Below are 23247 nucleotides of genomic sequence, written 5' to 3' on the forward strand. Positions count from 1 at the left end.
GTGAGAGAAACGAGCCAGGATGCTGGTGGAATTCTGCCATCATCCATTTAATATTATTAAAAAAAATACTTTTGAAAGGAATTCAATTTTCCTGAACATAAAGTAAAGTTTGTCTGTTCTGCAGACAAAATAAAGCAACTTGTCCTGGTAACTTTAAACAATTATCTGACAGTCTCCTTGGAGTGATGACTAAAACAAACGTGTTGCGTCCCTAGACAGAGTAGTAGTAATACACTTGAGGAAATGATACTAAAAATTTAACCACCCCCCCCCTCCTCCAAAAAAACCCCTGGAGTCATGGCAGCCTGTTTGGGGGCCGTCAGCCTTTTGACCCAGAGAGAAATGCGATACCCCAAGGTGATGTAAAGCAACCCAATGTTTGGGTTGAAGCAGTAATGTGGAGAGCACGCCCTGTTTCACATTGTGTAGGGGTGGCAATCTAGGACGGCATTCTTGCAGGTTGATTAGGCTGCTATGGATAATGCAGCCAAGCCTATAAAACATGGCAGGAAAGCATGGTGGTGGAAGGGGAGGGAGCCGGAGTCTCGGGTCCCTTGGAGGGCTGCTTTGTGTGGGCTCCTCTCCTGCTGCTCCGTCAGCTTGGTTTGTGTGTGGCAGTCTAACGGTACTCGGCCATATAAAAAAAGGACCAGCCTGTTTTTTTTGCACTCTATATGAATGCCTTGCTCTTTTTTTTTTTTTTTTTAGTGCACCCCCCAGGTGCCAGCCAGCAGAATACCCTCTTTCAGACCAATTCAAGGCAAATGCAAACACTACACTCTATTATGACCAGTGGGGAGCATTCCAATGGTATCGCACCAGTCAGGGAGCCGAACCTAGAAAAGTGAGGGATTAAGGAGCGCTGGCGTGATTGAGAAAAGAATTGCAGCTGCTGAGTAGTGCAAGAGGCACGGGGAGATGCGAGACAGGTACAAGGCCCAAAAGTAGCTCAGCTCTTTTCAAGTGTAGGCCTAATCTTTAGAGGCAGCTGCAATGTGCAATATCTTGAAGAAATAATTTCTGTCATACTGATGTTAATGATATAAACATCGCTGTCGTGATGACAACTCTCCACGACAGTCAGAAGTTTTAGCTTCTACAGAAAAGCTGCCATGTGCGATAACTTTTGAAATAGGAATGTTTGTATGTAAAAGAAAGACAACTCAATCTATATCCGCTTTTTTTTCAGATCTTTTACTTAAGTGGTCATTAACATGAAGCGTCAGGAAAGTAATCTACCAGAAAAATCTTATAGCACAAAAGAAAAGACGGGAAATATATGTATTGTATGATTTCCAAAACAGTTATAGTTCCCAGAGCCAGACATTGTATTACAAGATAATTGTTTGATTTGCAAAATGTCTTGGGTTGCATTGTATTTGACAAAACAATGAGTAAAAACCTATGACTATCAAGAAATATTTGGGGGTTTAAAAATCACAAAACGTATTTAAAAAAAAAAACCTCAATGTCAAACCCAACCCAAAATAACACAAAAGACATCAGTGTCCCGTGACGGATTGACCAACTTATTGGATGAAGGAACATGAAGGCCAAAGCCTGCGAGTCAGACACAGCGACCTTTCTCCATCGACAGTCCGTTTGGCTGTTTGGGGTAAATGGGGTCTTCGGGGGCCAGTCAAGCCGCCGTATAGTGTTCTGTCCGTGTTGGGAGTCTTGGAATTGAGGGAGGAGAGGGGGGGCATCAGTCGTCCGAGTCTGTGTCGTGGCGCCGCCTGTGGCTTTGTGTGCCACCAGCAGGGGCCGTCTTGTGGCTGACAGGGTTACGGGGGACAGGAGACCCCCCATCCGAGGAGTCTGTGTCATGCCGCTGCAGTCGAGGATGGGGGTGGGGGGGCTGTCGCTCGGCCTTTGCTCCCCCCCTTGAATGGCTGTCATGGGGTCTGGCTCCACTCTGACTGTGGTATGATGGATTATGATGATGGTGGTCCTTTCTCTGCCTATAGAGCAAAAGGAAACAAACAATCAATGACTGGGCAGCGGTGGCTCGGGGAGCTGCTTAGTGACAACCACAGAAAACACTTCATGACAGCTGTGTGTTAATCTACCGGCTATTGTTTGGACAGATCATTAACGCATCATTCGTTCTGTACACAGCCACCATGTGCTGATGTTCTATGTCGGCTCCTCTCTCACCAACACATTCATTCGTGAACATGCGCTCCAAATTTAAAAAAAGGTAACGCTTCAAGTATATCGTATGTATGACAAGAGCAGTGTGTAACCGGAGTCAAATTACGTGCATGTGTACACGCACGTGAACAATAAAGCTGATTCTGAGATGCGGTGAAGTGCAACGGCGCCCTCTAGTGCTGGTAGATGAAAGCTTCAGATTTATATATCAACATGCAGTGTAATTTACCAAAAGAAAACACAATGTCACTATTTAATGCAACGTTTGGATAAATGATGGCAAAATAATACATTAAAAAAATTTAACTGGAGGTTTTCTTTCAACTACATGTCATTAAGCCCTACTTTTGTGTATTTTGACCCTCCTCACCCCCTTAGTGGACGGTTAATGCCAAACCGCTGTGTATGGAGTAATAAACCAACCTTTTTATGTTATCTGACTCCGAAGAGGACGAGTCTCTCCTTTGCCTTTTCTTCTTTTTTTCCTTCTTCTTTTTCTCCTTTTTGCTCTTTTTCTCTTTCTTTTTCTTCTTGACCTCATGCCTAATAGAAAACAAACAAAAAAAGTTGCACAGATGAACATCATCGTCTTGAACATGGAAAACAGGCTGGACATTTTGTCCAGTAGAACGCTGCATAAATTGTAGTATAGGTGTTCATTTAGTTATCTTAGGCGGCATCTTATATAAAGCGCACTCACCGTTGTTGTTCCACATCCCCCTTTTCTACACTCTGAGATGTCTTTGATGTTGAGGTTTTTGGACAACCTTCTGTTTTGTGGTGCTGTAAAGAAAGCATTTATATAATCTTTCCATCAAGTTGTAGATCCAATGAAAGAAACCCCTTAAAACTTGCAACTCTTTAAGTCCCACAACCAATGTTTAAAAAGGCCTGTGTTCCGTCCATCAAACTACTTTTCACTTACATGATAATCATTTTGATTTTACAGATTTATCTTAAAATGTTCTGTGACATTTTGGCGTTAAGGAGAGGAACTTACTGTAAAAATAGGCAAGCCTATTTTAGCTGCCTCCTTTTCCTTTTGGGAGAGCACCATTTTCCTTGAGCCCGCACTGTGGATGAAAACACTCATTTGTAATCAGGCACTTCACAATCACAGCGCATTAAGAGAAACACTCTCCTGCCACTTGGATGTCAAGAGGAGCAATTTACTAAGTTTTAACATGACAAATATAGAACACGGTGAAAGCAGGGACCGGTGTGGCAATTTATCCTAAAACAAACACAGTTTTTAAGATAAAGTATTAAGAAGTTGGACCTTTTAATGGACAATTTTCTAAAGAAAAAGTGATAATAAATCACCTGGAACTTCCCAAGCCTGAGACACGGTCCACATCTCTCTCTTCACCATCCGCCTCTTCCCTCCGGTAAACTTCTGCAAGGTCCTGGTTTCAACATTGAGAGTGATTGCAATTTTTTAAATTTTTTATTAAGGCAAATTAAAGATGTTTACAAGCTTTTGAGTGAAAACAATACCAAACACAGTGGCATACCTCTTTTGTCAGGCCAGTCGGTTGCCTCTTTACATTCCTGTGCCCTCTAGATAATGTGAAAAAAAAAACACACAAATTTATCATGGATGTTGACCCATGTTAGCATTCGTCAACATTTATCTTCTAGGAAGGTATACGTACAGGGCAGCCATCAGGGCCTCATGCTCTGCAGCTTTGACAGCAGCAAGTTCATCTTCTTTAGTCGAAACTTTGCCTTTTTTATCTCTCGAGTACCACGACAAATCCTTGCCTTTTTGCCATCGGCCAACTGGTGCCATTAAAGAGTTCCCTGGTAACAAGATGGAAGAGTTGAGAAAGTTAGTTCTGCTGTAATGTACAGCTTGAATGTTTAACTAACTAAATATAAATAAATAAATTTGGTAAAAGGTGCATAGCATAACAATAAACAGTGGAATATCATGAGGCATAATTTAAAAATAGAATAGATAACCGATCATTGCAGCTTTATAATGATGATGGTGTTGTTTGTAGGTAGTGACTTGACCATCCGAACTCTGCGGAACACCACGAATTAAATGTAGTTTCTTGGGGCCGATTCTTCCCTGTGATGTAACAAATGAATGAATAACTTTGGCAACAAGTCTATTTAGGAGATTACACATATTGTGTTGCATCCTCTCCACAGAATCATTTGATGATCTCACCATAATTTTAAAAGACATGCTGTCGATGAGACGGTAGCATCCGTGGAAGCAATACGCCTCTTTAAATGTACCCATTCGTGTGTTTACGCGACTCCATGTGCCAACACGAATGCCATTTGCTCAACAAAATGAGTCCACTTTGTTTTTTTTGTCACAACTGTGTCGCGTGCTAACGCTACGTCGGTCTTGTTTGGTTTGCTGACATGGTGCCAGCAGTGTGGGGGTCAGCTAGCAGAGAGGCTACGTGTCTGTGCCAGTGTTCCGAGATAGGGAGCGATAAAAACTACGACCCGCTGTCTGTAGAGTGCGAAACGGGACGACACCGAGCAGCCAGGCACCGTGTAATGAGGGACGTCACAACGAAAGGTACGAGTGAAAGCAGCACGTGGATTAGCGAAAGCCAAGACGTGTGGTTCAAACTGTGATTTAAAAAAAACCATCTGCGCAGGATACTCCAAATTAGCAAACATCGATTAGCAAGTGTAGCTATTTAGCTATCTGGTTAGCAAACTTGGCTGACAACTTAATTCATGAAACAACTTACCAAGATAGTTTTCTCTGTGTTTATCGACTTTCACGTCGTCCCAGTTGAACTGGTCCTGGCCTCCTCGGACCCCTCCAGACCTTGAGGAACCAAACATTGTTACTTTTGGAGACTTTAAGAGGAGAAGCTGCGCGCCGTTAGCTCAACCAGCTGACTTTAGCACACGTTGGCGCACGAGCGAGCGGAGTGCGATCGGCCCTCGGTTTTCCACTCATCCGGGTACTTTTGTGGTAAATTTTCTTCCCTTTTGTTGGTCGGTTATTTGCATTAGTCTTTACTTAAAGACCCCTGAAAGCGTTAATTTAGTTACGTAATTATTAAAAATATGTTTCGAGCGTGATGGGAATAGTTAGATAATACCGCGCTCAAGTGAACCTAGGGTTATATTGGTATAACTAACGTTAAAATCATGGCCTAATTCATATCTACAGTCAAAAGACTGCGCATTGTCTTACCGTTGACGTGGAAACTACAGTAATTAATTTGTTATATATTTAACATTAGCTGCCTTTGTATCGCAAATGCCTCTTAGGCTAACCTAATGATAATACAACTCCACGGTTCTCTTTTATCCTGAGGATTCCCAATGCCCTCGAACGCAACTTGTCGATGCTTTGACCCTTAGTGATGACGTAGGCAGCACAATTTTCCATAATGGCTCTCGCAGCCAAGACCATAGATTGTATGACAAAGTACAGAAGAGGGAGAAAATCACCCGGAGACGGACCTAAAATCTGGGACTAACGTAACTCCCGATGTACATGAGATATTTTTCCAGGCTATTGTCAGGTAGGCGGGACGATATCTCATCTGTCTATTTGTGTATCTTGTTTTTATTGTCTGCCATCATCACTGGAGCTAGTACTGCCATTCATTTCCTTCGGCGTGAGAGGAGTCAGATTGTTTCTGCAGCGTGGTTGCAGAAGAAGAAGATGGTTGTTAAGTTGAGCTGCTTCAACGCTGGAGCCATCAGTGATGACTGTTCTAACGTGTTAATCACTTTTAAAAACTATCCCATACAGTTAATGTTGTTTGTATGTCAGCTTTTGTGCAAATACCCATGCCATTTATTTATAAATCCAAATATACACTACATTCGCTCAATTTTGTTGAGTGATACACTATAATGTTGTAAAACTTAATGCCAGGCTGTTTTTAAACCATTCATTCCTGCATCTTGAATCCTGAAAATACCTTTGAGCTCAATTAGTGTTGGCTACATTTGATTGTAGGAAACATCACACATCAGTTTCGACAAACAAAGCAGCCGCACACACGTTCTACAGGAAATGCTGCTCTAGTTTGCATTTCCATGCAAATCTAAACATTTTCTCGCTTTTTTTTAGCGCGAGTCAAATTGTACTTTACAAAGTAGCTAAGAGTTGTTTTTTTTTATCTGTGAGAAAATGCAGACACAGTTTGTGAAGTGGAGGTTTCTTGCACAACTTCACCTACTATTTGGAGAAGGAGACGTCTGAAGAGTTCAAACTCCAGCCACACTTGTAGAGTATAGATCAGGGACCCCGATAAAGTCCACAAGTTCTTGTAAGTTGTAAGGAAGCGATCACAGCATGAGACTGAATAAGATGATTATGTCCACATAAGCAACACAACTGCTGTTTTAACATTACATACTGTATGTTTCACTTTCTACAGCTGCAACAAATCAATATTTTCCTCACCGCCGAATCTGTTAACTGTTTCTTCCTCCTATGAATGGAGAAAATACAGGGAGGAGGGAAGGGGGGTGGTTAGGATCACAATTCCCCAAAACCTGAGGTGACATTTAAAATAGCTAATTTTGTCCAACCAACAATTCATACCAAAGATATTCAATCCATTAAAGAAAAATACAGGCAGTCAATGTGAAATGGTGGGCATAATGTGAGCATTTGTGTGCCTATAAAGTAGTTGCTGATGAATTTGTTGATTGAGTTTTGTTTCACCACCACAAAGACTCCATCAGACCGCTGAGACCTGATGGGGTTTCACGTGATTTAAATTGAGTTCAAGGCAAATATAAATCGCATGTGGTTTAGTGCACATGGTTAAAGTGCAGTTTCCAATAAGCTTCAGCCAGGGAGAGGTGGGGGGGGGGGGGGGGGGGTTGACAACTTGCAGTTCTTCATTTCCTCTCATGTCAAGTACAAAAGGTTCATTCATGTGGCTGTTGGAGTTTATGTCGCTGAAAGCTTCTAAAATGAAAATAACTTGTTGCAGTCCTCGCTGCATTGATTACTCTGGGAAGATCCCGTGGTGGTGGAGAGTTGTTGTTGTTGTTGTTGAGGTTGAGACCAATTTCAGGACAGGACTCTATAGGATCGGACCTCCTGCATCTTTAATTAGCCGTGTTGCCTTTTACAGGAGGCATTCAAGAGGCACTGGAGAATGACTCTCTGTCATTTGCACCTGCAAAGACAATCCGGCTTCATCGGGTTTGCTTGGAAACGAGAAGCCCCATACGCTGGGATTTTTGTCTATAAAAAGATTTCATGGGTCATATGGAATTTCTAATTTTCTGACTAATTGCCACCCTGCGTGATGAAATACATAAGTATTACGCATATAAGATATAACACAAAAAAAAGCCATAATGATTGAGTTTAGTTTTTCACTGTAGTTCTTTTAGCAGCTCGAGCTGACTTCCTGTTGCTAATATGTGTTGGGAAGATGCTCCCAGTTGTCACTGAAAACCAGCTGACCTGTCAGATGGCATTCATGAAACACGTTAATTACTCATAAGAAATGGAGGATTGTCTTAGCCTCTGGTCTACCGGTATATAAGTAAAACACACATACGGATCTTTACTATAATATCAGTTCTTTCTGGATGTATCTACTTAACATTTTACAACTGACCATGGATAAATAATACATTCGACGAGGTTGTTCTCTCGGCCCTGCCCTTTGTCTCTCTCCTCCCTCCCTCCCTCCCTCTCACACTCGCACACAATCGGCTTGTCACCCTCCCTGTTCACTTGACTTCCCCGTCTGTTCGAGCTCTGTTGATGAAAGGTAAGGTCGTACTTGTTTATGCAAAGACGTGTACTACAAGAACTAGACTTACAGGTTTGTTAGTGATTTAAATCGCTGCATCATTCGGTTAAAGGAAGTTTAAAGTTGTGGCCCATGTCTCTAATTTATTTATTTTACTAGTTCTTCCTCTTAGCCTCTTGTGAGTCTTAACCTCTTCTGTTTTTTTCTCCTTCTTCCTGTCACTACCATTCGAGAAGGGCTCTCCAATTAGTGATGGCCTGCACCATGGTGAACTCGCGGCTTCCAACCCGTTGATTGCCTTTGCTCTTGCCCTTGTGGGGATGTTTTGGTCTCATCATTTAATTTCCGTTGGGAACTGCTGACGTAGCAGAGCGAGGCTTGTTTGAGCATGTTAACCCGCTGTAATGTTTAACTTTTTTTTTTAATCTTTTATTATCCCAACCGGATTTTCAGTCCTATGGAAACAGGACTCATGCTATAAATTTCCAGTGGGTTGTTGTCAACGCCTTAGCCTCACCCACTTGTTTGCTCTATACTGAACTGTCCTTTCTCTTTTGAAAGCTATGGCTGGACCCAGGCCTGTGGTGTTTAGCGGCCCGTCTGGAGCGGGGAAGAGCACGCTGCTGAAGAAGCTCATGAAGGAATACGACAGCGTCTTTGGCTTCAGTGTTTCCCGTAAGTACACGCCTCTTGGTATAGTTTGTTATTCGTTCTTGGGGTGGACTTTCTTTTCCAAAAATGAGTGAGACAAAAACTTTGGATTAACACTCCGAAAATACCAAAATACCACTGACTGGATGTCCTGTACTTTAAAGAGGTTGCTTATTTAAAGCTGTCTGGCTCTCTGCTGAAGCACATCCCCTTTCTCACTAACCGCAGGGCTTCTTATTGATCAGTATCTGTCGGTCATTGACGGTTTCCATGAGGCGTACATGATGTATTAAGTCTTATTTAATATCATGCATACAACTAATACAGCTGGTAATGCGGGTGCAACTGTTCCGCTGAGTATTTGCTTGATTTTTTTATATTTACATTCACTATTTTCCAGCATTTAATGCACCAAATGATTCAAAGATTAATACAAAAAAAAAATGAATGGCAGATGAATCAACAGTGAAAATAAGCTTGGTTGAAGCGCAGCTGTGTTATCCATCGATGGACTGATGGATGTATTGATTGTTTCATCTCCAGATTGAAATGAAGCTCATACTGTCATAATGTCTTCTTAACCCTCAGATACGACCAGGAAGCCTCGCCCCGGAGAAGAAAATGGCAAAGGTACAACTCGTTCCTCCTCCTTCATGACCGCCGTAGCAGTAAACCACAGTTTTTGAGTCTTTCTTCATCCGTAATCTCCCCAGATTACCACTACGTCACACGGGAGGCGATGCAGGCAGCGATCGAAGGCGGCGACTTCATAGAGAGCGCCGAGTTTTCGGGGAACCTTTACGGGACGAGTAAAGCTGCCGTGCGGGAGGTCCAGGCCAAGAACCTCATCTGTATACTGGACATCGACATGCAGGGAGTGAGGAACATCAAAGGGACCGACCTCAAGCCCCTCTACGTCTCCATCCAGCCGCCGTCAATGGACGTCCTGGTGAGCACAAGGCAATGCCCTTCATTGAACCCATGGGCGTCTATTGTCCTGCCGCAGAGGCGTCCCTGGGCGTGACGTTCTGTTTGCTGCACCGTCACAGTTCATCTCGTTCTGCGGGTTTTTGGATCAATGCTTTTCCGAATTCCTTCTCAGGAAAAACGTCTGAGAGACAGAAAAACCGAGTCGGAGGAGAGCCTCCAGAAGCGTTTGAAAGCAGCTCAGGTGGACATGGAGTTGGGTAAGTATTTGTTCGTAAAAATGAAATTACATTCACAACAAATATGAGTCCAACCATGATTCTATGTCCTTCTAGGTAAAGAAGCTGGCCTTTTTGATGTCCTAATTGTCAATGATAATTTGGAGGATGCCTACGGGCGGTTAAAGCAGGTTCTTCTTGAGGTGAGTGTCTATTATAGATGACGAAACGCATTCAAACTCTGCTTTACAGCACTGACTTGAGCATCAACAAATACTGGTTTGACTCCTTTTGCACACTCGTTGAATATGTTTTTACGATTCACTTGAATGGAAAGAGTGTTTTTCTTTTTTAAAACCATCTCAATCTGTCTCTTACAAATGGAAAAGTTCCTTTTTTTTGCGGTCTATTTCTTCGTTCATCTGCTTGATCTGTATTTCGTGAATATCACCAACCTGTATGAGTTATGCATTATTAAAAAAAAAGTGTTTTCTCTCCCTTCTATAGGAAATCAATAAGGTGAAGAAAGTCAACATGTCTTCTTAGGAGACGGCAGCATCTGAACACCTTTTTAGTCCCGCCCATCCACTCCTCTCTCTCTCTCACACACACACTCACACACACACTCACACACACACTCACACACACACACACACACACACGAAACAACCCCACAGACCTCCATTCCAGTCGTGAACATTCCCTCAGGTGGTGGTTTGTGAAACTCCGACAAACATACCGTAGCGGATTCACAAATGCATAGGTTTTATATTTTATTTAGAGGTATCTTTTAAAAAGTATCTCTTTTTTTTTTTTACTCCACGCTCCATGTTGTCATTTCCCCTTGTACGTTGAGAAGGTACTCCAGTGAGTTTACTTGATATGTGACTGGTATGTCATGCAGGGTGCTCTGCTGGGTTTACTGCTGGCAGCTTTTGTCCTCTCCCCAACCTGAACTAACACAAACCGACAAACGCGACTCATCATGTCTTTCAAGATTGTGGATAAAGCCGATTTCTTGGTGAGCGGCGCTGCTCCTGTGTCATATTGATTATATGATATGTTGATGTTGGTTGAGGAACGTACAGACGGATCGCTGCACACATTTAGTTCAGGAGGGACACTGACCGAAACTTCAGCGTGACAACATGGTGGCCGTTTGTTCAGATGCTCGTTTGCTTTTCTTTGACAGGTTGTGTGTAAATGTTGACAGAATTTATTTATCATGTTTGTAAGATTCAATCCAATAAGAGATAGGAAATATGACTTAAAGCAAAGGAACAACATCATTTATGTCTTTTAGACTGAAGCTTTTATTTTGGTGGTATAAGAACAAATTTGTTTGTTTTTTTTAACATTTTGTAAAACTTTTATATTGTAACTCATTTTGCAGCTTTCTGTTCAGTAAAAGTGGACTGTTTTGATTCCCAACTAAAAGGATGGGTTTTGCAGTTTGAAGTGACATGAAATGTTTTTTAAGCACTTAGAGTTAAGCACAAAGATCTCTTTTTAATTTACCGAGAGATTATCTTTGACCAAGGACTACACATGAATCCTGTAGTTAAATTCAAGACTTTAACTTACTATACTATATATTGATTGTAAGGCAGTTAGCAATAGACTCATAATCCTGTTCTCCATAATTCATATTCACTCTTCAACTCTTTTTTATTTGCCTGTTATTTATAGATTATAGTTATTGTATATGTATGTTATGGTGCAATTAAAGGAATTGGAGGTCAAGCGTTTCACTTCATATTCTTGGTAAGGTAATATATGAAACTTTGGTGATGTCATGTCAAGAGCTCCTCTTCACAAATCAGCAACTCGATGTTTAAAAAAATGCTGATACACAGAATAATTTTTTTTTAAACTTTTGTAAGAATTATGAAAGAAACCGGCCATACTTATTATTTGCAATACAACTATTTATTAGAACTGAGAACTCAAAACATATTTGCAAAAACTACACACGTACAGGACAAGCAATTACAATCTACTGGTGTGTTAATGTTAATACATCACATGATCCTTTAAAAACAACACCGCACATCTTTAAAGGGAAAGTTTTGTTCTCTTGTCACTTTTTTTGTCGTTTTAATTGAAAAGGTAGTAAATTCTGTGAGCTCAAGCATATTTGCACAAGATTAGAGATCTGGTTACGCTCGATAAACACACGCAGTCACTAATCTAAATATCTTTGGCTTACATATGACTGTGATGCACTGAATTCACAGGTGAAACACTACTTTACTAGACACAAATGTCAACAACAAAAAAAGAGTGTAATATTCAATGAATGGTACAAGCTTCCGTTTCACAATAAATGACACATGCAGTCAAACGGTGTTCATTTCAAATGATTTGCATGTAGAAATGCCGCATTTGTAAAAGCTGCTCGCCAACAAACACCCAAAGAAGAACTCATGTTTCACTTTTCCAAACACAAAGCACATTGTTGATTAAACTTAAACAGCCGATGGACCACAACGGTCTCCAAAGTTGTGTTTTAATCGTTCAGTGTCGCATATTTTAAATTGACTACAAACACGCTGTAGACGCGACCTCACCGACTCCAACATGTTGCTGCTATATGAAGCTAAAGCACCGCAAAAGGAGCCATTAGTGAACAGGTACAAAAGTAAAACCCCCCAAAATATATCTAAATATACTAATTATTATTCGTGTATATAGTCATCACTGAGAATAATAGCTGGATCAGTTAATATTAGTGGGTCAAGGTTCATGATTTTGAGAAGGTGCATTTAAGTGAAACAAGATGCTAAAAAAAAAAAATGTAATTCCACTTAAAAACAGACGACAAAATATGAATCAGTAAAATGTCAATCCTTAATTTCCTTTTTCTCTCTGTCCATGTATATTGTACGACACGTTCTGCATAGGTCATTTATCAGTTGTAGCAAAGCAGTTTGGGACTGAAACAAGCTTACAGTCCCATATTTAATACCTACAAGTTTCCAACTCGCCCGGTCTAGAGACACCATCTGACACAAACCATTCTTCTAGAAGAAAACTCAAGAGAATGAGCTTTGTTTTTGGGGGTTCGGAATGGTTCGTCAAATGCAGTAAAGATACTTCAGGTCAGGATAAGCCTCACTCGCGTAAAATAGAAAATGTCCCCATTTAAGACTAAGAGGGTTTGTCGTACCAAATGAAAGCGGTTTGCTCCTACTGGTTTGGATGAAGGTCGTCGCTAATTTGAAGCGTGACCGGGTTGCCCACCGATGTGTAGCCGTAGGTCTGAGTCGACACTTTGGTTTTGAAGCTCCGCTGCCCGCCCTCGACTCTCTGCACCTCCGAGCAGTACGACGGCTTCACTTCCAGCTTCGCGTGGGTCACTTGGATCGGGACGTGCCTCTCCGTCCGGGACTGGCCTCCGCTGGCCTGCGGGGTTGCGGGGGAGAAAACGCCGCTGGAGAGATGCTCCCTGAAGCGGCTGAAGAAGCCGCTCCTCTGCCTGGGCACCGCGACGGGCCGCCCCACATTCAGGAGCACCGGCTGTCCCACCGTGGAGCCGCCGATCTCCCTCTGGAGCACCGAGATCTCGCAGGGCTTTTCCGCGGCGGCCTTGTGGGTGCTGGAGGAACCGTAGGTCTCGCCTTCTTCCGGGACGTAATCCTCCAAGTCTTCCAGGGTCAACACGCGGCCGCCTTCAGTCAGAATCGTATGCTCCTGCTTCCCGAGCGACGTGCGATCCTCATCTTCATCGTCGGGTTCAAAGATGACGGTTTGATCGTCATCCGGGTCCTCGCTGTCCTCTCCGGCTAGAGTGAGGACAGACGAGAGCTCGTGTGGCTCTCCGGCGACAGGATCAGAGGTCACGCTACCCTCCTCTTCCTCCCAGGAGAGCGGCTGGCTGCCGATGTCCCCCTGCAGCTGGGCCTGCCCCACCAGCTTGTTGTTGGAATTGTTCGCGTTCGGGTTCTCCGGTGGAGATCTTCTGGGCCTGGAGGGAGCGGTGGCGCGATCAGACCCCGCCGGTGAGATGCCCCTCCTCCTGGACAGCCTGGGGGACTTGTTGACCTTGTACTCGATGACCTCCTCCACCTCGATCCACCTGGGCTTGCTCTCCGCGGCCCTTGCTTCAGCGCCCTCGGGTTCAGTCACATAGAGGGTCGGGATGGCGCTCTTTCTCGCCGCGGGCACCCTCCTCGACCTGGCCGTGGGGGACTCTGGGGTGGAGGTCTCCGAGCGGTGAGCTCCCGCCATGGTGAAGCCGGGGGACTTGTGCCTCCTCATACGTTGGTTCTTCACCACAGTGGTTATGGTCTCCTCACTGGTGTAGAGAGAGAAAGAGAGCGGACATTATACAACTATATGGAAATTGATATACAATCAAACAGCTGAAGTGACACTGATCTATGTAACTAATTAAGAAAAGCTTTTCCTAAGTCTGTTAAGTAAGCACCTCCCACAAGCCACCATGAATTTCGCTGCACTGCATATCGCGTGTTGCCACAGTAGAAAGCGTTTGTTTCCAATACAAGCGCCGCGCGAGGAGCCGCAGGAACAAAGTTGCCGGTTAAAGAAAACCGGCACCTTGGTGAAGACAGCCCATCTTTTCAGCATCCTCGTGTCAGAATCCTCGGGCTTTAAATACTACACAATGATGCATGCAAGAGGCCGCGGAGAGGCGCACACACGTGCTAAAGAACGCTAAATCCTCTTTTTGAACCATGAGCTCAACGTTAAGAAACAACGCTCTTTTTTAAGAGTTTAAGTAACACTTATTACTGATGTATTTAACATGTAATGCCAAGGGGAAGATGATGTCCAATCAGGCATCAGGCCTGTTCGCACTTACATGATGACAGTTTTCTTTGGTAGCCTCGTCTCCTGTTCAGTGACTATGGGTGGAAGCAGAATACATTTGATTTAACAGACAAAAATTGAAGCTGAGCGCTAAACAATAGTCACGTCCAGAGAACAGGATGCATAAGACGATTGTGCATCTTTAACATCTGCATTAAAAGCTGAACATGCATGCAGATCATGCAAATAGTAGAGAGAGCCTCCTCTTGTGAGGATTCGGTCAGTGCTCCTACCTTCGATAGTGATGGCCTGCTCACCAGTGCGAGCCACAGCAGAGGGTGGAACCAGATCAGCAGCACACTTGCTGCTGCCCAGACGGTTGGACAACTGGCAAAAGCAGATCATATATATTTAGAGTCCTACAGATGACTTATTGTCGCTAATGGGTATCAACTGTGTTCCGAGTCAATATTTATACTTTTTCTCGTATACGTATTAATTAAATAACACTATTACAAACACTATTATTACTTTTTAACGTGGACCAACCTCGCACTCATAGCGTCCGAGGTCCCTCTCCGTCAGGTTTTTTATTACCAAGACCAGAACTCCACTGCGGAGGTCGCTGTGGGTCTGATACTTTTCCTGGTCGGTCAGCAGCCTGCAATCTTTGAACCACCTTGATCATAAAACACAGCCAGGGGAGATGAAAATGGAGGTTATCACTGAGGGGAAGCAGACGTTTCTGAATTCACTAAAAATGTTCGGCGGATTTCACACCTGATCTTGGGGTTAGGGGCGCTCTGTATGACGCAGGTGAAGCGAGTGTCCTCCCCGGCAACAAATATAGCATTCCTCATTTTATTCACAAAACGAGGAGGCACTATAAGAAATGTAAAAAAAAAAAAAGATGAATAACTGGTTTCACAAAAATCGATTCATCTATTACACATAGAGACTACTTATTGACGTTTTCTGCGCCGCCGAAATAATTCGAAATGAAAGCATCCGCTACCACGCCGCACACGTATGCCACTTACTCTGGACAGTGATCTTGCCGAGAGTGCTGGCGTTGCCGGCTGAGCTCGTGGCGAAGCACATATACTGGCCGGAGTCATCGGCCGTCATGTTATCCAAGATCAGAGTGCAGGAGCCGTCGGGATCCTCAATGATGATGTGATGAGGATCGGCCTCCACGAGGCGTCCATCTACGTCCATCAAGCAAACGATTCAGTGATGAAACGCGTTCAGCCTCAAGTTAGGCTGCCACTAAGTGTAATGTAGCATTACGCCCCATTTGTCTGTACAGTTTATTGTCTCATAGAGGAAATTAGAAAAAGAAATACGGCGTACCCTTGTACCAAGTGACAGACGGTTTGGGGACACCAGTGACTTTGCAGGCCAGCTTCACAGTCTGTCCCAGCTCTGCTGTGCAGTTTGCCAGAATTGCATCAAAGTCAGGAGGACCTGTACGAAGAGAATAATCAGGGGAGGTGGAGTTTAAGAAGTGGGAGAATATCAAAATACATTTTGAGGGATACGAGAAAGATAAAGATAAAAAATCGTCTTTGTGCGTGTTTTTTCCCCACTCACTCCACGCAGGCATGCTGTATCGCTGCTGCAGTTCTCTGAAGTCTCTCAGCCAAGAGTTCTTGATGGTAACGGTTCGGGCCTGCAGGGTGTATTTCCTCACAGAGTCCTCCCGCTCATGCCAGATCTCAAAGGCCCGGTCGTCACCCTCCACGGTCTCATTCACGTCAATGTTGTTCAGCTGCAAACAAACAGGACGTGGAACACAGAAAACACAGATTAAGCTGGCGATCGGGAAAGATGACGATGAAAGAAGAGAGTCAGCAAAATATGAAGTTGTGATTGTAATAAAAAGTCTTACCTTCATCATGTTCTTAAAAACATATGCTTGTGTGTCTGTGTTGCTGTCTCTCTTGGGTTTGCAGATTATACAGTAGTTTTTAAACAGGAACACGTGGCGGTTGTGACCTCTAGAGGACGTCCTAATTCCTGGAGCCCCTTCCCACACTTGGAAGGGTCCCTGGTTTCAAAAGAGAGGGAGAAGAAAAAACAAGAACATCTGTATATGTGCACAATCAAACAAACACATTCAGGCCTCTAATCACTGTATCAAGCAGAAACGCCTCCTACCTGTCTCATTGGCTCTCCTAACACTTCCAGCGTGGCGGGGTAGTTCTCAATCATGGAGACATGGTGGGTATTCTCAGAGCGCTGAGGCAGTGCAGACACCATGGCGTAAGCTTCTTCCAGCAGGCAGCAGTTCTGGCCATTTTTAGCCTTGTTGCGGATGAGCTCCTGAAGATGCCAAGGGAAGAGATTTCAACACGACACGAGACACGGGTCTAAAACCCCGATGTCTTACGAATGCAATCTATGTAATCTGCAATGCAGATAACCGAGCCTCAAAAGGTTGTCTGTATGTTGGGAGTCTAAGCTGATACCTTGAGGGCGGCCTTGTACTTCTGAATCCTCTCCAGTGGTTGTTGGAGGCTGGCGTTGATGCTGCGCACTGGAGGGTCCGCAGGGTCGGCACTGGCTTGCACTTTCTCTGTGTACTCCTAAAAATGCAAGAAAGGGAAGATTTTTTTTAATTTAATTCAAATATCCAGAGTCCTTTCACAGTCACCCCTAGTGACACGGTACTTAGAAGTTAGCAAACACAAGTATATAAGAGTAAATTGAGAAGAGCATAGGTTCTGATGCACTGCATATCCCAGAGTAACATTTGCGTCGTGACCTTGAAGAAGCGGTGAACAGCCTTGTCGCTGACAGCCGATTCGGCCAGACTCTGACCGACAAGATAGTGGAGGTACTTCTCGAAGCCCTCCTTGTTCTTCAGGAAGCACATGGCGACATCATCATCTGTGTCACAGTCGTTCAGCTTGGGAAGGAATGCTCTAAAAAAACAAAATAGTTAGGGAAGGAACTGCATTGAGTATCTTACTGTAAAGCTCACTCGGCTGTGGAAAATACAGATGTTCCTCACTTTATTTATCAACAAAATATATCTGACGCTCACTTGCTATGGAAGGACTTGATCTCATCGATGTTCCTGAATATGGCTTCCTTCTGGCTGCTGATATCGGGAGGTGCGTCAGGGCCGTCGGCGTGCTTCAGGTGATGGGAGGTAAAGAAGTCGATCTCTTTTACAAACTCCGATTCACCATTTATCAGGTCTTGGATGAGTTGGCTGGGGACACAAAATAATAGTTGGTTATGAAACATCCTTTAGTTCCAGGATTATGTCAGTGAGTGTAGAAATACTTAACTTACAATAACTTTCTCTTGTATTCACCCTCAGACACCTCCTCTACATTTGTCTCTGGGAGGTCACTCGTATCGGCAGAGAGCTGCAACAACACAGGTTTTTTTAAATTTATAATTCATCTAAAAAATGTTCAAAGGGCCTCAACACAATGAGTTAACAACGGTGGATAAAGTTTAGACGCTGTGTTTTCAGACGCACTTTGAATTTCTTGTCCAGGTAGGCAGGTGAGACCCAGCCTTGACGGGATGGCGTAGTTTTAGTGGGTTTGGTCCGGACTAACCATTTGAGGGGATGAGCGGAGTCCAGAACCTCAACATACTGCCCCACCTTCAGAGCGATGGATTCTTTGCTCGCTAAGGTGGGGCTGTAGTCGGCCGTTGCCACGTAGATGTCAAACATCTGAGAAAAAAAATGGGACAACATCATACTTATAAATCCAGTGTGACGTAAAGCTGCCTTTACCAGCTCGTCATCGGAGAACATCGGACTTAAACAATGTAATCACACTGAGAAGCTTCTACTCATCTCACCTCTCCCCTGGCATCGCCCTCATCGGACTCAGAGGAGGAGTCAGCGATGAGAGAGGGAGGACGAGAGCGACCGTGATGTGGCGATGGAGAAGGGGTCTTGGTCTCGTCATCACTGTCGACACCTGGTACGCGCAAGGAAGCTGAGGCGGCAAGGACGGAGGGAGGTGATCAGAGGAAGACGTGTTAGTCGTGCAAAGAAGTAGAGCGTGTCGAATTAAATGAACTGAAGCTGTCATTGTTATGTACCATGACTATTTATGTGATGTTCTGGCAAAGGAAGGGATTGTCATACTTTAGTTTGGGGACAGTTATTCGCGCCATGGAGGACCCGTCAGCTACAAAGTCCCATCTGAAGCGTGAACGGACTCTTTGCTGCCATCTGCTGGTGCTTTATTTACTCGGTCAAATTCATCTAAAATGTTTAACTCACTACCCCTATTGTAGGAGCCTTAATAGACTTTAATAAGATGTGTTTAGTGATTGATAAAAATGTATTGAAATGCTCCTTTAGGTTACGTTACTGACTACGTCATAGCCTATATCCCCCACTTGAGGTTAATCAGTCTGTGGAGGAAGACAGTTTTTTTTTTCTGCCAAGTTGAGCACTAAATGATTTTTGTAACTTTGTTTTTGTTAAGTAAACCTTATGAAATGGAGTTACTGCTTCTGAAGACTCATTACGCGTCAGGCTCGTTGCCCATACACAGACTGTAACTATAATGGTAATTAGGATTAGCGGACGGAGACAAGATTGCCGCAACCCCGATAATTCATTTAACATTTTCGATGGTGATAATTACATTTTTGTGATGTAAAGGGAAAAAAAAATGAAGAAAAGAAATCCACAACAATCATTTCATTCTAAATGCTTTGCCAAGTGTTAGTATTGTGACGACATGCGAGAAAAGGCTACAGTACAGATAACACAGATTATCTGAGCTCACCACATACATGTCTGAGCATGTATCCCAACAATATGTAGGTGGGACTTCATAGTGATTAAAAAATCTATTGGAAATCCATTTCAATGAGACGTTTTAGAAAGTATAATGCTGACACAGGAAAAGAGGAAACTGTTGAGGCTGCACCTTCACATATAATATATATATTTTTGTTCTGTGCATGTAAAAGGAAATGTTATGTAAAGATGTTTCCACAAGTTACCTGTATCTATAACTCACTGGGAAAATGTATATTATTGTAAAGCTGATGCACTTGGAATACATACTGGTAGTTTTGGGCCAAGATTTCATCCACTGGAGCACTTCAAGATTCTGTAAGCTGTCTGAATAACAAATTCATGATTGGATGAGAATTGTATTGATTGGATAGCTAAACTGATGGATGTAAAGGCGGTTAAGAAATTAGGTCTGAATGAAGCAATGAGAAGTCATGTGCTCAAACATGTTGGAAAACAAGCAGGAGAAGAGCGGGAAAGGAACTCTCCAAAGTCAAGTTTGGTGTCAACCTCAAATCTATCGGTCAATTTGAATTCAAGAATCGAAGAGCAAAAGCATTCACATCACACTGCATTTCCCAATTCTTGAATAACTAGACTGAATCCCTGACGGTATCAAAACACTACAAAGAAGCACATTTACTAGACAGTAATTTCGGGTTACTTGCATACTTTCAGCATCATAAGCAGAAAGCAACCAGCAAAAACTTTGACGGCAGCTTGCATGTTTCACAATGCAGAGTCAGAACACCACTCCTCTAATTCAGTAACGGAAGAGGCAACCTGCAGATTTTTATTCCCTTCACACACACAAACACACGCTACACAGAGTGATTTAAAGCGTCCTCTGCATTTAAATCACCCGATATAGCATGGAACGACCACCTATGATGTTTTGGGAGCCTTGGGCCTCGGTTGCTTATCGCTGACCTTCTGTATTGTGTCTGGTCAGTTAGCTCGCTGCATGTACGATGACGACAGAATCAATCATTTCACACCGAACCAAAACAATACGGGATTTCATCCCACCTTTAAACTAAGGGTCCCGAGTAGTGCTGGGTGTTAGTTGAACATGCAGGTGTTTATCTTTTACAAAGTCTGGAGCTGAAACTTCTTTCTGTGCTTTGCTCTACAACTGAATGATCAATGTGACGCTATCCCAATTCCTTACTGGATTTAACCAGATTTAAATAAGCATGGCTGTGTTATACTGAACTTATTTTGAAGGAACACACAAATCAACTGTTGAGGGTAATTTAGGTTAAGTCAGATTTCTGAATTGTTGAAAGCAGAAAGTACTTTAAAACTAAAATAAAAATAATGTATTACTTAATTGCAGAGACACAATGGTCCATAACATACACTTACCTTGTGTCATCTTTGCTGATACCATTTCAGTGATCTGTGAGGTGAGTTTCATGAGGAATTCTTCTGTACCTACTTCACCGAGGTAGGGCATTTTAACCTCTTAAAGGCACATGCGAGGAGGAAAGAACACCATCAATATTGCAGTATTGATTACGACAAATAACGCATTACTATGAACAACAAAATATATAAATGCCAGTGCATTAGATTATAGGTCTCACCTGTTGCTCTGCCGGCCTCCTCCTCTGGAGCACTAACGGTAATACCAAGAACACTGAGGAGAGTATATGTTACCTATTTGTTTCACATATGCATCTGTATAAAATACACGGTACATAAATGTGTAAAGCCTTTGTAAAACTCACTCTGAGGCTTTGGTCTCCTTCTTTGGTTGTGGTACTAGGGAAGGAAGGTAAAAACACACACATATACAATCAAACCCAGGAGAGAAACTTTGAGGCGTTTCCACTCTACAAAGCGTCTTTCTAGTTTATGAATATAATCCAAAGGCAATATAATAGAGTGCCTGTATGACTTTGCTTCCCTCACCGTCATCAACCTCGAGGTGGGCGGTGAAGATGGACTGTCCTGCTCTATTTGTGGCGATGCAGGTGTAGGCGCCGGTGTATTCTGGGCCCACGTCCATCAAGATGAGGCTGTGCTGGCGTCCCGAGCTTGCGATCTTGTATCCCTTGGTATCAGGCTTGATCCACAGGACGTCTTCCATTGACTCCTCCTTCAGCCATGAGACCGTAGGCGTGGGGGAGCCTTAAAAAAAAGTCACAGACACATATAAAATATTAAGCTTTTTGGATGTCCCCAGATTACTGTAGGTTTCAAACACTCGCGCAGTAAATTGAACAAACCTTCTACTTTGACGGACAGAGTGATGCTGGCTCCTTGTTTCACCTTCCTGTTGCTGAACCTTTCAATGAAGCGGGGTGGCACCAGGGGCACCTTCGGGTCTGTGAAAATATAGTGCGAAACATAAGCACAGTACACTTCTACTAAGTAGAGCAACTGTGCCTAGTTTGTTGGATAAATGTAAAATTACCTCTTTTATCTTGTGGCAGAATCTCCCCTGGATCTGCAAAAAGATGGTTGTTACTGTATCTGTATTTAAACTGTGTTCATTAGAGATCAAAGTCATTTAGAAATGAGTTACAATCTCTTTTTCTTGTGTAGACAACAAGTCAGGTGTTTGCATACATACTCAGAACTATCAGGCGGGCTGAGGAGTAAGCAGAACCGGCTGCATTGCTGATGTAAGCAGAGTACTCTCCCATGTCCTCTTTCTTCACCTCCAGGATCTGCACGGCATGAACGTCTCTCTCCGTCAGCAGCAGAACCCTCTCTGACGACCGCAGAGGGTGGCTGTCTTTGAACCAGTATACTCTGGGTTTGGGGAAGCCTGGAAGACGATCGGGATTTTAGAAACAACAATCTTTAGTCTAAGGCGTTTTTCAGCGGGTTGACATCATTGTTTTTAAAGACGGTTACAATTAGCTGTTAATTTGTTGCCTCAGATTAATTCAATATTGCCACTGGTTATTAAATTTACCTTTCAATTTGAGCTGCATCTTAGCAATAGGGGAACCTGGACTGACACGAACGTCACGAAGCTCGTCCACAACTTGTGGAAGCTGATCATCTTCAGCTACAGACTCAAATGTCTCAGTTTCCCTGGATGTGGAAAGAAGAACAGCACACCTCAAGAATTCCATATTTTTAATATTATAAGATCTATTTAATCAAGAAGCGTATATATTTTTTAACTCCGTAATACACCATTCACTGTAAATTCACCTGGACATGTAGCCCTTGGCACTGATGTAGGAAGACGTCTCAGTGGCATCGGCAGCTGTGTCATAATCGGAGCTGCACGACACTGATGGAACAAATGGAAACACAGCATGAAACATTGATCCGTGAAATCAGGGACATTGTGTGTCAATACACGTGATATCACAAGTCTTTTGAGATTAGGGCATCTTAATTAAACACAGGTCACATAATGCGGATTCCATTTAGTTGCAATAATGCAATCTGCTGGTTTCTATAAAATCAATACATTTTTCCAAGACAACCCAAGAAGAATGTGCCTCAACAAAATGTTCTGCGTCTAGATGTTGGTTTCATGTGTAGCAGGAAGGATCTTATCTGTCAAACTGTGTTAATTTGGCTAGTTTCCCACAAAAGAAAGCAAGAAAAAGCAAGAAAAAGAAACGTGTGTGTGTGTGTTATTCATGTTTACTCACTGTCAACCCTGAGTTCAGCCTTAGTGGTTGCGATGCCGCTGCTGTTTTCAGCTGTGCAACGATATACGCCCATGTCAGTGGGCAGCACGGTGGTGATGATGAGTTGGTGGCAGCCTTCCTGGTCTTCATTGATCATGTAATGGTCATTCTCCTCAAGAAACTTGCCGTCCTTATACCAGCGAACGGTGGGAGTGGGCTTGCCAATCACAACGCAGTCAAAGCTGACTGGATAACCATCGGGGACATCCTGAGTTTGTAGCTCTGTCAGGAAGACTGGGGCAGCTGGTAACAAGAGAAAATAGTAAGAGAATCAAAATAAGGATTAAAAATATATATACATGGATATCTTATGATTTTGCTTGTTTTAAAATAAATAACAGCCACTTCCAATG

At 43.2% G+C, this 23247-nt stretch overlaps 3 protein-coding genes across 7 annotated transcripts in view; 1 reads left to right on the forward strand and 2 right to left on the reverse strand.

Annotated features, from left to right (window-relative positions):
* Window positions 1-1185: 1185 nt before the first annotated feature.
* On the reverse strand, window positions 1186-5455 carry cunh1orf35 (chromosome unknown C1orf35 homolog). The gene is made up of 8 exons (XM_068603551.1): window positions 4878-5455; window positions 3810-3957; window positions 3669-3714; window positions 3478-3560; window positions 3155-3227; window positions 2855-2937; window positions 2578-2697; window positions 1186-1961 (listed from the first exon to the last, which is right to left on the reverse strand). Exons 1-8 carry the CDS (start codon window positions 4972-4974, stop codon window positions 1706-1708), a joined length of 906 nt encoding a protein of 301 aa, XP_068459652.1. The 5' UTR covers window positions 4975-5455; the 3' UTR covers window positions 1186-1705.
* On the forward strand, window positions 4376-11413 carry guk1a (guanylate kinase 1a). 2 transcript variants are annotated; one of them, XM_068603565.1, is made up of 7 exons: window positions 4376-4699; window positions 8436-8549; window positions 9114-9155; window positions 9239-9474; window positions 9628-9712; window positions 9788-9873; window positions 10178-11413. In XM_068603565.1, the coding sequence occupies exons 1-7, from the start codon at window positions 4537-4539 to the stop codon at window positions 10214-10216; spliced, it is 765 nt and encodes a 254-aa protein (XP_068459666.1). In that variant the 5' UTR covers window positions 4376-4536; the 3' UTR covers window positions 10217-11413. The 2 variants fall into 2 exon arrangements, with proteins under 2 accessions (XP_068459666.1, XP_068459673.1); XM_068603572.1 differs by lacking the exon at window positions 4376-4699 and adding an exon at window positions 4710-5666.
* Window positions 10677-23247, reverse strand: part of obscnb (obscurin, cytoskeletal calmodulin and titin-interacting RhoGEF b) — a 52361-nt gene continuing 39790 nt past the window's right edge. For 3 of the 4 annotated variants that reach the window (XM_068603523.1, XM_068603531.1, XM_068603514.1), the window contains 27 exons: window positions 22856-23137; window positions 22404-22485; window positions 22159-22280; window positions 21811-22008; window positions 21652-21684; window positions 21464-21562; window positions 21147-21365; window positions 20963-20996; window positions 20819-20871; window positions 20598-20696; window positions 19500-19556; window positions 18272-18411; window positions 17940-18140; window positions 17747-17823; window positions 17493-17663; window positions 17211-17370; window positions 16915-17031; window positions 16604-16768; window positions 16335-16493; window positions 16037-16214; window positions 15797-15910; window positions 15484-15651; window positions 15224-15326; window positions 14993-15122; window positions 14737-14830; window positions 14496-14538; window positions 10677-13967 (listed from right to left, as the gene is read on the reverse strand). In XM_068603523.1, the coding sequence (XP_068459624.1) occupies window positions 12860-13967; window positions 14496-14538; window positions 14737-14830; window positions 14993-15122; window positions 15224-15326; window positions 15484-15651; window positions 15797-15910; window positions 16037-16214; window positions 16335-16493; window positions 16604-16768; window positions 16915-17031; window positions 17211-17370; window positions 17493-17663; window positions 17747-17823; window positions 17940-18140; window positions 18272-18411; window positions 19500-19556; window positions 20598-20696; window positions 20819-20871; window positions 20963-20996; window positions 21147-21365; window positions 21464-21562; window positions 21652-21684; window positions 21811-22008; window positions 22159-22280; window positions 22404-22485; window positions 22856-23137 (4406 nt within the window). In that variant the 3' untranslated portion in view covers window positions 10677-12859. The remainder of the gene's footprint in view (window positions 13968-14495; window positions 14539-14736; window positions 14831-14992; window positions 15123-15223; window positions 15327-15483; window positions 15652-15796; window positions 15911-16036; window positions 16215-16334; window positions 16494-16603; window positions 16769-16914; window positions 17032-17210; window positions 17371-17492; window positions 17664-17746; window positions 17824-17939; window positions 18141-18271; window positions 18412-19499; window positions 19557-20597; window positions 20697-20818; window positions 20872-20962; window positions 20997-21146; window positions 21366-21463; window positions 21563-21651; window positions 21685-21810; window positions 22009-22158; window positions 22281-22403; window positions 22486-22855; window positions 23138-23247) is intronic. The other variant, XM_068603540.1, reaches the window with a different exon arrangement.

This window comes from Clinocottus analis, unplaced genomic scaffold (genome assembly GCF_023055335.1).
Source record: "Clinocottus analis isolate CAN_PGR_092001 unplaced genomic scaffold, fCliAna1.0.p SCAF_11, whole genome shotgun sequence".
Classification (NCBI taxonomy): Eukaryota; Metazoa; Chordata; class Actinopteri; order Perciformes; family Cottidae; genus Clinocottus; species Clinocottus analis.